Source organism: Motacilla alba, chromosome 4, assembly GCF_015832195.1.
Source record: "Motacilla alba alba isolate MOTALB_02 chromosome 4, Motacilla_alba_V1.0_pri, whole genome shotgun sequence".
In the NCBI taxonomy this organism is placed as follows: Eukaryota; Metazoa; Chordata; class Aves; order Passeriformes; family Motacillidae; genus Motacilla; species Motacilla alba.
In genome coordinates this window covers 12,548,589-12,566,448 of record NC_052019.1, presented here as the reverse complement: position 1 = coordinate 12,566,448, position 17,860 = coordinate 12,548,589, and the positions used below count along the sequence as shown (strand labels likewise).

Sequence of the window (17,860 nt, the reverse complement as noted above, 5' to 3'; positions counted from 1 at the left end):
GCCCGCGCCGCCCCGCCCGCTCCGGCCGAGCTCCGGGGCCGCCCCGCCCGGGGAGCGGGAGGGAGCGGGAGGGAGCGGGAGGGAGCGGAACCGCTCCCTTTGGTTCCTTCGGTTCTTTTTGCCACTTCGTAAACTCTGCGAACTTCGGTCGGCCGATGAACGCCCCCTCCCAGTGGGGAGGCAAACCAAAAAACCATCTGGAGCCAGGGCAGGCGGTGTTCACCCTCCCGCCTCTCCCGCGCCTCGGGAGCGATGGGCACTCGGTGCTGTCAGCGCGGCCGGGCGGCAGGAGCGGCTCTGCGCCCGCTCCCCCTCAGACATCGCCGCCGGGGGGGCGGGCAGGGCAGGGCAGGGCAGGGCGCGGGGCCGGCCCCGCTGCCGGGGCAGGAGCTCCCCAGTGGAGGTCTGGTAGGAGGGAAAGGGGAGGAGGGAGGATCCGCGAGGATCCAGGTAGATCCAGCTTTTACCGCTTACCAAAAGCCACCGGCAGCAGGACCTCCGCCTCCTCCCTCCCTCCCCCCTCCATCCCTCCCTCCTCCCCTAACTCCCTCCCTCCCTCCCCTGCCCCTCCGCGATGAGAGAAGGGCCAGGTCGGTGCGCGCCAGCCAGCAGCGCTCTCTGCCAGGGGCAGACGGATCGCTTTCATGTCGCAGGGTGACTGCTAGCCCTGCGGAGGCTCCCCCGGCCGGGCCGGGCCGGGCCGGGCAGGCGGCGGGCGGGCAGCTGCCCCGCTGCCGGGGTGCCGCCGGCGCGCCCCGCGGGATGCTGGCGGCGGGGGATGCGGAGCCGGCCGCGGACTAACATGGGGGGCGGCCACTCCCACAGGGCGCCCGTCTTCGACGAGAATGAGGACGGTGAGTGCGGAGCTGTCCGCGGTACCGAGCCGCGCCCCGTCCGGGCTGCGCCGGGGCCGCGGCTCCTCCGGCCGGGCGGGGTCCGGCCCCGCTCCGTGCGGGAGCCGCGGGCGCGGAGCCTCCCGAGGGCTGCCAGCCGCGGGTGCGCTGCCCGGGAAGCAGCGGGAGAGCCCGCCTTTGTCCAGCCATCCTCGCCGAGAGAGTGGGTGGCTCAAGTCTAGCACATCGTCAGCCGGGGTTTAAGCACATGGCAGGTGGCTTCAAACCTGCGTTTATGAATGGGCATAGTCTGTGAGATGGATGCCCGCGTTTTTAGTTTTGTTTATAGTTGTCGCTTTGCCCACCTGCCTGTTTTAGATGGTGATGTCTCTCTTACTCTATACTTATTCCATCACCTTTACTTTCTGAAACTTTTTTCCCCATGTTCTATTACTCCGAGTTTCTACTTCCTACCTAGATAACATGTCATAAGATAGTGTATCTTGTGAAGTTTGTGGAAGGCGATGGAAAAGTTTGCCTAAAATGTGGTGTTTCTTTGCTCTTTGTATATTTCAGTGTAATTTTGCCAATGTAGACTGTGTTTAATTAGAATGATGTGAATGCATTTCAGTTAAAATAATTTTGGGTCTTGAAGCAGAGAGAACACAGCACTCTTAGAGAGCAGATATTTGTATGTTAATGTAGAAATGTTTTTAATGTTACTTATGGGATAGATGTTGCTGCCTATCTAGGCAATGGGTGCTTAATTTTGAGGAACTTCCCCAGAAGTTCCCAATATATTTTTTTAGGAAGTGATTGTGCCTTAATAGATTCGCATTGGCTTTTTGGGTTTCATAACAAGTCAAAAACATGTATGTTCTGCCCTATATGTTCAGGGCACATGGAGATATTTTTATTGTTTTTCTAGTAGGGGGGAAATGTCTTATATGCATGTAAAGTGCTTGAAAGGGTGACTACATCTTGCACTTAAGACGAGATTGCCATTTCCTATTCCTTGGCAAAGCGTGGTGAGGTAGGTGTGGTTTACAACATTCCATTGTTTGTGTGGGGAATGGGACAGATTGCTTCCCATTTGTGTGTTGTGGAGCCATAGCTGCCATTTCCTTGTAGCGATAAAAAATTTCAGATCTTTACCATAGGTCATGCTGTGTAAACATACAAGTGAGAAAGAGCCCCCCTCACCTCCCCCCAGGCAAAGTCTCAACCATGCTCAATTGGAGTTGTAAACCTTGAGGAAACTCACTGAGAAATACTCCAGAGTGAAAGCATGCTGCTAGTCTTGTCCAGACACCCTAAGGTAAAAAGATACCCATACTCCTACCTTTGAAGACTTCTAATTGGGCCCCCTTGAGTTAGCAGTTTCCTTGAATTATTACCAGCTTTATTTTTTTTCCCAGGGTAATGCTACAAAACTGTGGTCAGTTTTTGGACAAAATGAACAAAGTTCAATAGTAAATTATTGCAGAAATGCCTTCATGGCACTTAGTTCTCTTTCTATCCAGAAAGCATTTCTGCAATACAGCCATGATTAACAGCTAATAAAAAAAAAAAAAGCACATGAAATATTTATGGATTTCAATTAGGTCATTATTTATTCTTTGCATGGTTTTGTTTTGTTCTGAGGTGGTTTTCCCCATTATGAATGTTGCTAACATAATCTTTAATTTCTCTTAATATATTTTGCTTGGCACAACCATCTAATTCAGAAGAGTCCATTGCTTTTGAAACAATAACCAATTTCCAATAGTACTTACAAAATATTATCCAGGATAGCATTCTCCCAAGTACCTAAACAATATGGGGAAATATCTCCTCTTTGAAAATGTATCTAACAGAATTTAATACAAAATGAAGCTGTTTATGTATGTTCCCACTAGTAGCTATAAAAGTCACAATTTCCCACAATATTGGACTCAATATGTACTTTGAAAAAAAAAAAGCTATTGAAAAAGTATAACAAGGGAAAGTGGATTTGTTTCTTGAGATGGTATAATTGCTCAAGAATAACAATCAGTTCATAGAGAACTGGAATAGGTAAGTTGTGTATGAAGATGTAGGAATATTAGGAACAAATCTATTTAGTGTATTGTGTATAAAGTCACAGCTGCCTCTTAAAATTATAAAAGTAAACAGAAAAAAAGTATTGCCATTTTATATCCATGCATGTTTATGATGAGTTTAGAACAAAACATGAGTTTTGGAAGTAAAGGTTTAAAGCCCTTTATCAACACTCTGGAAATAATAGAAAAAAGCTACTTACCCAGTGTATTGGCTAATAAATAAATATATAGAAATAGTGTATGAAGAGCACCCAGGTGCTGCCTGACAAGCCTATGGGGTGTCTGTTCCAGAGTTACACCTTCTGCTTTCTGATGAGAAGAGGTGTTGCTCCATTGAGCAGATCTAAAAACTGTAAGCTGTATGTAGACTCCCCTCCATTCTCAGGGTATTGGAAAAAATATTCTGGAGAGGCAGAAGCCTGAACTACATGCTGTTAGTTCCCAGTTATTACAGCCAGTACAACACAGCGTTATCATACACTAATCTTTTTAAAGGCAGTAATGCATACCATTTTTACCAGCTGCGTTAGTTCTCTGTGTTCCATTTTTATTAGAAGGATCTTCCAGAACTTCACTCTTTGAATGGTTAGAAATGTCTGGTTTTGTGACTAGGTTTCTTCACCTACTTACAAGATTTGTGCTTAATTCAAGTTTTTGTTAGTTTAAAATGCTCTCCCCCTCCAAGATTATTCTGGAGATTTGGGACAGCAAAAATGTCCCCTCTCACTCTTTAATTTGTAGGAAACCTTTTCTATTTTTCTATTATTTCTCCTGCTTTCTCATTTCCCGTGCCCTGCATCTGTCTGCATTTGAACCTGTCTTGGTTTCACACAGATAACCCAAATTATACACAGAATTGTGGGTGAGTTTTCCCCAGCACTGTGTGTTGGAAAGAATACATCCTGTTCTCTACTGGAAATAAGTTCTAGCACAGTCTATAATTACATATGCCCTTTTCATGGACATACCATGGGAACAGTTCTGTCACCCTGTGGTCAGTGCCCTGCTCAGTAATTTCTACTGATGAACTCCAATTCACATTAGAAATTTTGGTGTTCCTATGTACATGGCCTTTTGCAGGACTGAATTTTGGTCCACTTCTGCTATTCATAGTCTCAAAGATGATCACTTGCTTCTTTCCTTGCAACACTCTGATTCTTTTTAATACAATGTTTTAAATTATGACCACACTGATCATGTCAGTTATCAAGACGACAGAACACTTTGTGTAAGTATTCAGCTGGATCGTATCCAGACTTAATCTTCTTTGCTTTTAACCCCTGCCAGCCATATTTCCCATTTCTAAATAATATTTTTTCCTCTGTTACTGCCACGGTTTAACCCAAGCAGCAACTCGCCCAGCCCCACACAGCCGCTAGCTCACACCCCCGGGTGGGATGAGGGAGAGAATCAGAAGACCAAAAGTTACATGGGTTGAGATAAAGACAGTTTAACAGGGAAAGCAAAAGCTGTGCACACAAACAGTGCAAAACAAGCAATTGATTCACTGCTTCCCAGGGCAGGCAGTGCTCAGCCGTAGCCAGGAGAGCAGGGCCCATCACGTGTGATGGTGACTTGGGAAGACATCACACTGAGTGTTTCCCCCTTCCTTCATCATCCATCTTTATATCTTGAGCATGAAGCCATAGGGTGTGGGATATGGTGTGGGATATCCCTGTGCTCAGTTGGGGTCAGCCTCCTGGCTGTGTCCCCTCCCAGCTCCTTGTGCACCCCCAGCCTCCTCTCTGGTGGGGTGGGATGATGGACAGGGAAGGCCTTGGCTTTGTGGAAGTGCTGCTCAGCAATAGCTAAAATATCCCTGAGTTACCAGCTCTGTTTCCAGCACAAACCCCAAACACAGCCCCACACTAGCTGCTCTGAAGGAAATTAACTCTATTTCAGCCAAAACCAGCACAGCTGCCCACCTTGCCTTTTGTCAGTTTATCCTCACCTTATTCAGCTTTGCTTATACTTTCTTACATCTCATTTCACTGAAACTGAGAAAAATTAAATTTAAGCCAACTCTATCATCTACAAAATAAGTTTGTCATCAAGGAAAAATGTCTGGTTGCTCACATGCAAAAAACTTCTGGTAAAATCATGTTGTATTTATCAAATTTTCTCTTCTTAGCCTAGGTTACGGCACAACAACAGCTAGGAATAATCCAGGGAACAGAGCCCTTTGTTTGCCTAGACCTTGTACTCTGGCTAAAGATATAGAAAAATAGTTTTCATTTCTTGATTTTTATTGCTATATAGTTTGCATAGAGAACTACATCTGGTGTTGTGCAGCATCACTACCCCTTACCAAAGCAAGACCCTTATATAGTGTGGAACTATAACAGACATTTTTTCAGACATTTAAAAAGCATTTTAAGCAAGGTACTACACAAATTGTGTAGTCAATTCAGGTAAAAGGAAAACAGTTTTACTTTGGTTAATACCACTGAAGCAAAGGAACCTGACTCTCTTTGCCTTGAATACTGCCTAGTCCCATAACAACTACCCTCTCCTGAATAAGTATATCCAGTGCTACCATCAGGAGAGCAAAGAAATAAATTTTTCCTCATGTTCAACTCTTCACAAACAGCAATATGTTCACAAGAGTGACAATAGAAGCGTAAGGCTAATATTCACCATTGGTAAATTCTCCTTGCAAATTCTCAGTAAATATCACAAGTAATGAATATATTAGCAATAACCTAGTGCTTGTAAAGAATGTCTTTCATGCTGGATTTGCTTGACTGTGTTAGGTTAAAATTTCAATCATATTCAAAGTGTGAAAATTAGATAGTCAAAAAGAGTAATTTAGAAAAGACCTGACTCAGGAGAGATACTACTATCAAACAGGAATAATGTATTTGCCTACATTGCGGTGGAAGATATAGAGGAAAGGATAAGAAACGAAGTATTAGAAGTTAGAAGTTGGTCCTGCCAAGTGATACGGCAGTTGTATTTGACTATTTGGGGCTTAAAAAGTCAGCTTTGCTACAGTTACTTTTAGAAATAAGTATACTGAACTTTTAAAGGACTTGTTTCTGTTTTTGGTGTACATGACTTTACATTTAAGATAAATATGTATTTCCAGAGAACCTTCCACTGAAGCTGCAGAGCTCGAACCCTCTGTGGAGGTCATTGTGGCAGGCTGTGCCTCAGTAGTGTAGTCTTGTCTGTGGGGAATGAGGCACAGCAACATGCCTGGGCTTATTCTCCATGGCCAGAACCTGATTCACTGTAGAGCTTATCTGCTTCAAGGAAGTGCTGAAGTCCCACTTCCTTGCCTGAGCCACAGGGCTTTGTTCTGCTGCAGTGTCATACCTGCAGAGCTCAATGGAAATCTTATGTACTAGAGAATATAGCATCCATCCTCTGGACTTAAACTTCCAATTTGAAGATGTAATTTAAAATTGATTTCCACCTCTCCTCTGTAGAAAAGCCTTCAGCTTAAATGAAGGATTTAAAATTGTTGGCGAGTGTCAGAAAACATCATTATTAAATGGCCAGCTGCTGCAAAGACTTGCGCTAAAAGCCTAAAACCCAGATAAAGAGCCTAAGAAAAATGCCTGAAATTGGTATGGATTCAGGTAGCTAAATTCTGAGCATAATGGCTGAGTTTAGGTATAAGTGCAGTGAAAGCTGAAGAACTATAAAGTGACATAGGGAAAAATGACAAACAAGAGTTTTGCTTGGAACCAATTTAAAGCAATGGTTAAATGTCAAAGTGAGTCAGATTGAGAACAGAGCACGCAGTGTCCATTTATTGTCAGTGATCTGATGGTGCTCATCACCCTGCTGCCACACAGCTGTAATGGACAGTGTCTGATGCAGTCACAGACAGAGCTGCTGCACACGACTCAGATCACGAGGATAATAACACACTCTTTTCAAACTACTTGTTTCATAAGATAGAGCCCTAAAGAACAGTTAAATAAAGAGTTGGAACCTAAATACCTTCTGTTAGAGAGAGTAGCACACATCATGTGGGATCAATATTTCTGCTGGATTTTTAGTTTGTTCGTGAAAGTTCTGTGCTGTGTGTTTTTTATTTTTTTCCTTGCAAAGATGAATATTCCAGTTCCCTTTACAACTGAATTGGATAAGAATACCAAAATGTGGTTTAAAAACTGCTCAAAGGCAGTTCTGTTGAAAACCACAGCTGTCAAAGGCATTATTTTATGCTGAATATCAATATTTTGGATAGATTAGATACAGACCACTGGATCTTTTTATACTTTGTTTTATGATCATGTTGAATTTTATACAATTTTATTTTGCATTTATTGAACTTTAGACAGGAATTCATCATTATGTGTAGTGAAAAACACTTCAGAAACCCTAATACCAGTGTCTGTACAATCACAGAGCAAAATAGATCAGTGTTGAGCTTACACTTACAGCATAATATGAGACAGTGGGAGAATATAGACAGAAAGGAGAGCACAGGGCAATATGATCATTTCAGGTAGCCACAGAGGTACCAAATGCCAAACTGTTGTTGACAGTTTACATGGTCTGTGTCCAAGGAGGTTCAGAAGGAATATCATGACATTGCAATCACCATCAGCCCTGATCTTCCTGGCTTGGGCTTTGGTACAATGCACACAAATAATGTGGACCTCTTCAGACACTAAATGATAATTGGAGGTGAAGTTTAATACTATATCAGTTTTCCCTTTTTTACAGGGAACTCCAAAGGAGATGAATCTGGCACTTTCATCTTAGCTTCTTGCTCTCTCAAATGAGCTGCATCTCTGTTCCATTTGAATATCCTAAAAAGGCTGTGCAGTATCAGATTGACCTCACACTGTCAGGATTAGAACAAAGATCCTTTCCAGGGACAGCTAAAGTATTTGTCAATTGTAGTTAACTTTACATCATCCAGATTCAACAAAGTCTCTGCCAGCAATATCTTAGAGATGGTCCAGATAAATTTTCAAGATCCTTCCTAACAATATTTACTACATTTCCAAGATTTAGTTCTTCAATGGAAACATCCTTGTCAGGACCTCCATCTTAAACAAAGGCATCATGGAAGTCATTGCTGCTGCTTTTGTAGACTTCCAAAATTTGCAGAAGTGGTTGGCATGACACCTAACTCTAAGAGTGTGAAGGAATTTTGTGTTGGCTTGTTTTTGAGGAGGAGCTCAGGAGAGGTAACATTTTACCCTTGTTGCAATATGTGTTATGTGGTGTGCCTGGATATCAAGATAGGCTTTTTGTGAATAAGTATAAATAATTCAAAGTTAACCAAGCATTGAGCAAGGTAACCTTAGAGACTCCTATTCAAGATGAAGGAAAAAATTTGATTGTGAAATAAACTCAGAAAACAAGATTATTGTCTCAATCTCAACACCATTGCTTTTATAATGCCTCCTTGACAAATTCCGACATTGTCTCCCATCCCTGTCCACAGCTGTTGCTTGAAGTGAAAAGGTTTTGTTCCTTCAGCTGTGCTGCTGTTGTTTTCTGTGCCAAAGAGCAGACTTTCAGAGAGTTGGGTTCTGAAGGACTGGAAAAGCTGAATGGTGGAATGGTGGCAATCTGAGAAGTAAATGTTTGGTTTTATCCCAGGAAAAATGGTTTTCAAATGTACTGACTATACTGCTCAATATTGGCTTCACTTCCAGTAGAGTTCAAAAGGTCTGACAGTTTCCCATAGAACAAGGGGGAACAGATCTACCTCACCCTGCCTGGCTGCAGTGTGACAGACACTGAGTCCTGGACAGTACTTGGCGTGAAAGTGAAAGAGTTCCTTGATGTGGATGTGTGAATGTGGGTTACAAGGCCAGCAGTATCTTCAAGGGAGCTTTTAGTGAGCCTTGGGTGCCATACTGTCCAATGGATGAAGTTCAGCCTGGAATAAAATGTTGTACCTGACTGAATTAGAAAATAGCCAAGAAAATCTTTGGGAAATAAACATGTAAGGAATTCTGTTCTTGTTCATAGATCCTCAGAGGACCGTCTCACCAGAACTGTCTTTGTACAGTATTTTCTGAATGTGGGCATAAAAGCAAAGAAGGCAGTGCAAGCACAAGACTCAGTTTTTTCTGCACTTCTCATTAAAAATGCAAGCTTGAAAAGGCAGAAGTTGAAACCATCCTGAAGGAAAACGTGGTGGGCACTGATACCTGTGACTAAGCATTGAAGGGTGGGATAGAGGAATGTCAAGTTATTTTGGTGGTTTCACAACATTTTGACCTAGCCAGAGTGAGCTAATGCTGAGCTGATGGGAAAGGTGTGGACGGGAAAAGGTTGCTACTGAGATCAATCAACACAAATTAAAAATTCTTAGACAATATTCAATTAAAAAGGAAAACTTCTATTTCAGTCTGGTAGATGAGCTCCACAGCATCCTGTCAGGGTAAAACATGTGAGGAGAAGGAACAAAAGTTATAGGACACCCACCAAACTCAGCAGGAAAAGCCTGGACTTTTTGGAGGGGGAAGAGCAGCAGTAGCAAGCAGTGTGCACATCAGAGGGTGTGATCTCTCTTGAGCACAGCTCCACTTAGTTTCATGAGCTAGTTAAATTGATTATCTTGAGCGACTTTGCTTATTGCCTAATGTAGGCCTGTGCTGAACTGTTGCCTCATTTGCTGTTGTATTTTGGAACACTGTGTATGTGTGTGTAAGATTCCCTGCAACAGGAAAAAGTAAAATACTATTATTATTATATTATTATATTATTATATTATTATAATATATAATATATAATATATATTATATATTATATATATGATTATTATATTATACTACTATTATATAAACATTATATACTATTATTATATAAACATGAAAAACGAAGAGATCAATAGAAGTTATTTTCTTAACTAAATCATACTCTGAGTTTTCTTGGACTCAATCAAAATCCAGCATGAGTAGCAAATACAGGGTCTTAGAAAAAAAAAAAAGGCAAATAGCTTGGTTTTTTTTCCCCTATGGTTAAAGAAGAACAAAGTTTGTTTACTTTCTAGGGTTCAGTGTCTAATACATTAAATGTTTTGAAGAATAACACTGGTTTTTATTTGGCTGTACTTGATCCCAGGAAACTATTTTTCTTTATCAGAAATGTATGTTCAAACCACACTACATCTGCAGATGAGCACTGATGGGGCCCAAGATGCCTCCACCTTCTCAGTATAAGAGGATGTTGAGCATAAATATGATCATCAAAACTTAGAACTGATTCTCTTAATAAAGTATTTGATGGTACATCCTTATATTTAATTTTAGAGCCTTAGAAATTAACATTATACTGTTTAAATTCCACATTACATGTATATAGTACAATTTTATAGTTAGGCTAATAGATACTATTTATATATACTACACTATAGTACTGTACCTTTATAAAACACACATTTCTGGAGGAAAGAGGAAAGAAAGAAGGCATCTGTTCACTGGTGAGTACTATCAGGCTTTCCCTTTACTAAAGCCCTCACTTTACTGAAATCTGGCAAATAGAATGAAAGCACCGCATGTGACGTGTATTCAGCTTGTCCTCAAGAAAACCTGAATGTTTTACATTGGTCCATTCCCTCAGGCAGTCAGCATTCACCTCAAATATCCATCAACAAGGGTATGAGTAGGGCTGTACTTTTGTATCACAGAAATGAGGCTTTCCTTCCTTTCATTCCTAAATAAACTATTTTCCACGTCAATAATTAGAAGACTTATTTACATGCAGCTGTCTCTCACATGCTCAGTTTGACCTCATCTTTAACTCCTTAATTTCCACTTTGACTCTCATCAACGTGCATTTTAATAAGGAAATGAAACAGTCTGAATGGAAAGGCTAGGATTTGTGAGGTCACTGGACTGGTCTGGTTTTAATCACTGGAAATTCGAACTCTGCAAAAAGGTGTTTGCAAAAGTCTTCTTAGTTCACCACCTCTCTTCTAAAGACTATCAGCTTTCTGTATTTTCCAACCTGGCAAGGAAAGCTTAGAGGAGACTGGGGCCTTACAGACATGGTTTAATTGTGGACTTGGCAGTGTTAGCTTTATGGTTGGGCTTAAAGATTTTAAATGCCTTTTCCAACATAAAAAAATATTGTCTGATTCTTTGGTTTCAGTTTATTTTACTGGTAGTCAGGACATCAAGGTTTTTCTTGCAGTTTTGCATATGATTTATTTCTGCTACAACTAATGGAAGATCTTTATAATCAGTTTTTCTCCTACACACTTTTTCTGCTTGCTGTCACAGGTCTTGACACAAAAGTATCAAACACTGTAATGCTTTTGTTCTTAGAAATGTTGTGTTGTATTTTCTGACATGGGTATTCAGTACAATGTAGCCACCTAAGTTTCATTCATCCCGTAATTAAGACAATGGTATTTTCCTTTTAAATTGAAGGATGCTTCTTGGAAAGCTTTACCAGGGTTGGTGGCAGCTCATTTAAACAGGTTTTTGAGGTGCTAATGATAACTGAACATGGCTGATGAATCTGAAATTTATTTCCCAAATTTTATATTCCCATAAATATTTTCTTTATAATATCACAACATATTATGAAATTTTCTGTTTTATACTTAATTTTTTTTTTCTATTTTGGTCTATTTTTAGATATATTCATGAAATCTACCCTACAGTTTGTTTATCTGACTCAAAATATGAATTAAATCAGTGTTTTTAACTTCTATCTGGTAATATTTTATTGATTTTGTGTCTATTCCGACTTTCTTTCTCATTTTCTTTCTTTTTTTCTTTTTCTTTAAGAAATAAATATCAATCTTAGTTCTTTGAAATTTAGAAACATTTAGGTAAGTTCTACACCTGATGTACTTTTCTGCCCCGTCATTTTTTTTTGCTTGATATGATCCTGAACAAAATAGGGCAGTGACTTCATTATTCTATTGTTAGCACTGTTCTGTGTAAGAAGGACTGTTGTATTTAGTAAGATAAATACACTACAAGGCAACCTGCTGCAGTGGACAAAAAATACTTTCCTTCTTTTTCCTATTTTTGCCGCGATAAGGGAACACCTTCTGTTCCTTATTTAAGATATAAAAATGCAAACTGAGTTAATCCTTCCAGTAATTATTATTTCCTTTTGAGATTTTTCCACCTCCCTTGCTGAGCAATGAGAACTGTTCTTAGCTACCTTGTTAAAACAAAGATGCAATATAATCACAAAATCACTGTCAGCCTCCTGAGTGTCCTTCACACCTTTCTGAAACTATCTTCCACTTCCCCCTGGACTGCTTTCACATTATGCTAGGAAGATTGATTTTGTGCCTTTTGGGGTAAGGTTTAGATAAATCTTTTTCCAAGCTGTAAAGCCTGCAAATGCTTTTGGGGCAATACCACATCTTAAGGACTGTGAACTGCTACACAGAGCTTGAAGTCAAACAACAAGAGACCATCAAAAGATCACTTTGAGAAGGAGGAAAAGTCATTCTCTTAAGCCCAGATCATATTAGACTGTTTTAGCATGTGAAAACTACAGAAATACAATCTTATGTGTGGGGAATTGCTGTAAAACCAGGTTAGCTTTTATTGAGATTGGTTTGGACATAACACGAGGAACAGATTAGCCAGAAGTTTTATGTAGATTCATGAGATTCTTCTCTGCCCAGCCTTTTCATGTGATTTTTCAGTAACTGCATGCCAATTATGCCCTTATTGCCACATCTTTTCCTGCCCAGTGGCATGCCTTTGAGATCTCTTGCTCAAGTTTTTGAGCTAAGTTATTAAACTAGAGGTTTTTTGTATGGTGCAAATAATAATAACACATGAAAAGTACTTTTAAAAGAGAAATATATTTTTAGTGTGAAATTCTCCATAAAAATCTCAGTATTGAAAGACTTTCTGGAAGGATTTATTGATCTTTATTGAACAAAATTGTCAGCACTAAGTGTTGTGCAATTTTGCTGAAAAGGAGTCATAGTGTACTTAACACTTGCTGTCGATCCAAATGTTCAGCAGGACAATAATTTTTCTTTTTCTTTTGGATTTAGTAAGATCTCTGTTGATAACAGGGGAAGAGAGCAGCTACAGTAAAGTTGCCTGGGCAGCTTCAAAATAGCAAAAAAAAATTATTTACAATCACCCAGTCTATTTTATTTTAAATTATAGTTTGGGAAAAGTACTGGGCATCAGGTTCACAGGTGTTGGCTGTGTCTGTGGGAGGCAGGACATCCAAGTGGAGGCAAATTCCAGCTGTTGCTGGGATGGCATCTGCTCTCTGAATGGCTTTCACAAGGCTTTTCTGAGAGTGAGGAGAGGTTATATCTGCTGTTTAGAAAAGATTGAGTAGTGGGTGGCAGTGAAGAGACACCAAGTTTTCAGTGGTTTCAAGCACTTAGGCTGAGTGCTGCTTTGACTTCAGGCCCTTGATGCTCCCAAGCCAGAAGCCATCAGTCTGTCTCAGCGGTGTCGGATGAGCACAGTCATGGATTCTAAAATGCCTTAACAGAAGGCAGCCCTTTCACTGTAGTCCATTTCAGAGAAAAGATTGTGGCATTCAGGTTTCTCACTTGTGAGATGCAGAGAATTTTAAGTGCTTCCCTGGGCATACAAATACTTGAGAGTAACTACAGGCTGCTCTCAGCCCTCTAACCTTCTCTGCTAGGTAGTTCATATACATCTTGTGATCCACAGACATATGTGGATCGATGACATCCTGGTTTTTTGAATGACAGGACGTCCTGGATATTGGGAAGATCTTCCTGAAGCACTACATTCCTATTTGGTAAAGAAGAATACCCGCCATCAGATCACCCAAGAAAGATTGCTGGCAACTGTTGTATACAACATGTTTCTTCTAGTCTTTAATGATATGATTCCCAGTCCCTTTCACAAACTGTAAATAAAAAAAAAAACACAATTTTTTTGCCATGTTGTAAGCTTTCCATTCTGTAGTGTGAAGAAGCCAAGGTTGTTTAATATTATTTTCATATATAGCCAGAAGAAGCTCTGATATACAATTTGCCATTTTGTTCTAGTTAAGAAAATATAATATAAATACATACTTATTGTACTGACTCTCTCTCTTTCTCCTTCTTTTTCTCTATAAAAACACAGATTTTTTTTTTCCTGTTCTTTACTCTCATCAAAACAAACTCAGTGTATGCAGTAGGGAGCTCTAGAACTGAGTCACCAATATTCATTATTTTCATCTAACATCTATAATTAAACTTATTTGAGGTTCTATTTCTGTGATTATACATAAATGGTATGGCACATTTAGTGCCACTGAATGTTTTAGGCACTAAGAAGTATTCTGAGAATACTTTGCTACATTGAGAAAATTTATCCTCTGCAGCTCACCATTTGTTTGTGCTTTGCACCTAATAACTTCTGTGGTTAAAATTAGAACCTGTGCTCTCTACATCAATATCTATCAGCTCCCCACCCTGCTTGCCAAGCGAACATTTTTATTTTTTGCCTGTTGTGTGATGATATGAGGTAAATCTAAGCTGTAGCTTAGAGTCTACTGACCTTCTGCTGTTAATGCCAACACCCAGCCTTAACCTGGGAATTGTGGCTGATCTGAAGTCCTCCTTCTCTCCTCAGTCACCTCTGTACCAGCTGACCTGAAGGGGATTTGGTTTGTTTTGTAAGTGTATCTATGCTTGCTTTGCTTGAAGTCTTTAATATTTCACTTCAGTTGTGGTTTTAATCTCAGATGGCAACAAAATACCACACACCTCCTTGCCCACTCTGCCCCCCTTCCCAGCTGGATGGAGAGGAGAGCCAGAATAAGGTGAAACATGTGGGTTGAGATAAGAAAATAATTGAAATAAAGTAAATTATAATAATGATGATAATAATAATAAACAACGCTATAATAGATACAAAGAAGAAAATTAACTCTATTCCAGCTGAAACAAGGACAACTCCTAATCTTAGCAGTGGGTAGATAAGATAAAGTGCCTGCTTTCTTTATTCATATTTACTGTTTTATGTAGTGAATGATCCTATCAGCTTTGGTGTAATTGCTTGTGGAGTGTAAATAAGCATACTTATAAATAACTTGTAAATAAGTGTACAAGGATTTCCCAGAGGTAAGAAGCACAACGATGAGAGAATAAATCATCAGCACCAAGTAAAAACACTTCTACAGTTAGATGGTCATTTTATGAACAGCAGTCAGCCCATTTTTTTTCAGTCTCCATAGAAAAACTACCCATTCCATCATCAAATATTTATCTGTAAACACTGAGATGAAGAAATATGCCTTGCACTGAAATTATGGAATTTTTTATGAATTAAATATAGCTGTTATAATCATTTTTCCCCCTACCCTTCCTATACCACCCTGAATAGAACCAGCCACAAAAAGTGATGTATACAAAAGGTGTTAATGATAATTAATAGGTCAGGATATCACTTCATCTGAAGTTGGAAAAAATTGATCATGTTTGATCAACAATAGTTTAGTCTGAAGCATGTAGGTAAAAAAAAACCCTTTTTGTGAGACCTGCTTTCCTCCAAAATGGCAGAGAAGGTGGAGTAATTCTTACGCAAGTAGATGATTCACACAGAGAAATATTATGATCTCTAGACAGAATCAGAAAGAAGCCTCTTCCTGGCTCCAGCTAACTCTAAAAATCAGAACTGTCAAAATGAGTTCAGGTCAGTGCCTTTACAAACTCAGAAGCTGGGATTTGAGGTTCCATCTCTAAAATGGATTTTATTATTTTTCTAAGAAATATAACCAGCTTAAAACATTTGCAAGGCCCATGAACAAAATGCAACTTGAGCACTGAAATACATAGTGAAAGTCATTTAACTGCAGAGGATGGATAACCATGGATAGGCTAACAGATAGAATTAATGGAGGAGGTCAGCCCTCTTAAAAGTATGTTTTGTCTTCTATTTAAACAGCCAATAGAAATCTGGCCAGTTTAAGAGTTATCTAGTGTCTGCTGGACTCTGAGGTGCTATTTTGTGGTCAGGCAGTAATGGAATACTTGAAATTTTCTTTAATTCTTCTGTACTGGAGATCTGGCCCTTAAATGTGCTCACTAGGTGTGCTGTATATTTAATTAAATACTGCATTTTTCCATGATGAGGAGCAGATTTCCTCTTCACAATCCCCATTCTACCCACAGCTAATGCTGTGCAACCCCCCTGCCTGCAGTTGGATCCCACAGGCAGGCCCAGGCTGTGCTGGGATATGCCACTGCAGCTGGAGCAGGCAGGACACTCCAGGCATGCTCCTGCTGCTATTTAGAACTGGGAACATTTATTTGAAGCCCACAGTGATGGTTTGGTTTAAAATTGCTAAATGGGAGGCAATCCCAATTGAAATAGGAATAATTCTGATGTTTAGCGTCCTTACCCGCCCCAAGTATTTAATTTGTAGTTGTGGTTAAAAATAGAAGAGATAATTCTTCAATATTCAGTTCTGGAGAGAGACTCCGCATGTCTTGGGTTCTGAATTCATAAGAAAAAGAGAACAACTCCTACTGTCTCTAGGTGTTTGAGTAAAAAGCTTCTTCACATGGGTCCCCAACCTCCCATTAACATAGCACCAAGACTCATTTTGATCTGCAAGAACAATGCCTTCAGAGCCACTGCCCTGAGGAGCTGAGAGCAAAGAGGTTTAGTCACTTCCTCTGGCATGTTTGGAATTACAGAGACCTTTGCATGGATAAGATTGATGGATGTCTCACTGAGGATTTTGTTGTTAACTTAATTTAAAGAATTTTCCTTCACCTGGGGATCTCTCTGATAAATTTTATAGCAGGAGAAAACAGTTTGGTACACTGATATTTGACATTTTATTCCCATAGCAACTTCCCTCAGAGAGCTTTCCAGTTCAGTTATTAATGAGGTTATTTTCATAGAAACTCTGAGGGAGGTGAATATTCCCACTTTCCAGCTGAAAAAGATGCTTCATAGTCCATTATGTGTATCCTGATCTCACAGGGAAGTCTATTACACTAAAGTGAAATTTAGATTTTCTATATTGTAGCAATACATTTTCTAAAGGAGTATCTTTTCTGCTGCTTATACCTGTCAACCTGTTTCTCCTTGCAATGATTTCAGAGATTGTTTTTGTCAGCTCATCCATAAGAGAACAACATGGTCGATCAGAATCTCTCTTTTCTCAACAAAGGGTGCTACATTTTATCACTTAACAGAGGTCCTACATTTTATGTTGGAGCAGGTCCTGAAACTTTTTTCCTTAGTTTCAATGTCAATGTCTTTTGAGAGAACTGTGAAAAGCATGGAGACTCACAGAGGCTTCCCTGCTATTCACTGGCTGTGGTAAGGGCCAGTACATCAATCCAGCTCCTTGACAACTTCTGATGTTTCAGTGGTGCTGCTAAGTTAACAGCTTTTCTGAACCAAATCTCTGTCCTGTCACAAAACAGAAGTGTTTTGATGGCAACAAAAAGGGATCTTTAATTGAGACTTCCACTTATCGAAAAAATAATTCACCAACTTGTGGGTTTATAATAGTAGAATTCTGTAAATTGCTGGTTATAATAGGATACATGGATGAGAAGTTCCAATTACTTTCCACTGAACCAAATGAGTCAATGAAAAGAAACCTTTCTACTGGAAAATAGGTTACCTGAGTGCTATATGCTAACAGAACATAGAAGCAGCCAAAACAGCTCTGTTATGACAAACTAACCTCTGGTTATACTGAAGATTTGACACCGCCTGAGTAAATCCTGATAATTTCTGTGGGACAGTGAGGTCAGTGCTATGGACTAACAGTTTCACTGTTAGCCAATGCATCAAACCTTATTATAACATTATAATTCCAGTTATTCATGTCACTTAGCTTCAGTGCCAGTCTAAATAGAGAGAGAATCATGTCCTTTCATAAAATCATAGAGTGGTGTGGCCATTTTCACGTGGCCAGCTCCATGTGACCAGTCACACTGAATCTTTTGCACAAGAAGTGAACATACCTGCCATGCTGTGTGCTGCTTTCAACTACTAGCAAATCTTTTCTGACTTCAGAAAAATGTTAACCAGGCTT

The 17,860-nt window shown here is 40.0% G+C and overlaps 1 protein-coding gene across 2 annotated transcripts in view; it reads left to right on the top strand.

Annotated features, from left to right (window-relative positions):
- Nucleotides 1-376: 376 nt before the first annotated feature.
- STK32B (serine/threonine kinase 32B) overlaps nucleotides 377-17,860 on the top strand; it is a 159,994-nt gene continuing 142,510 nt past the window's right edge. Inside the window, exon 1 of one of the 2 annotated variants that reach the window (XM_038134457.1) lies at nucleotides 377-854. In XM_038134457.1, coding sequence (XP_037990385.1) covers nucleotides 779-854 — 76 coding nt within the window. In that variant the 5' untranslated portion in view covers nucleotides 377-778. The remainder of the gene's footprint in view (nucleotides 855-17,860) is intronic. The other variant, XM_038134456.1, reaches the window with a different exon arrangement.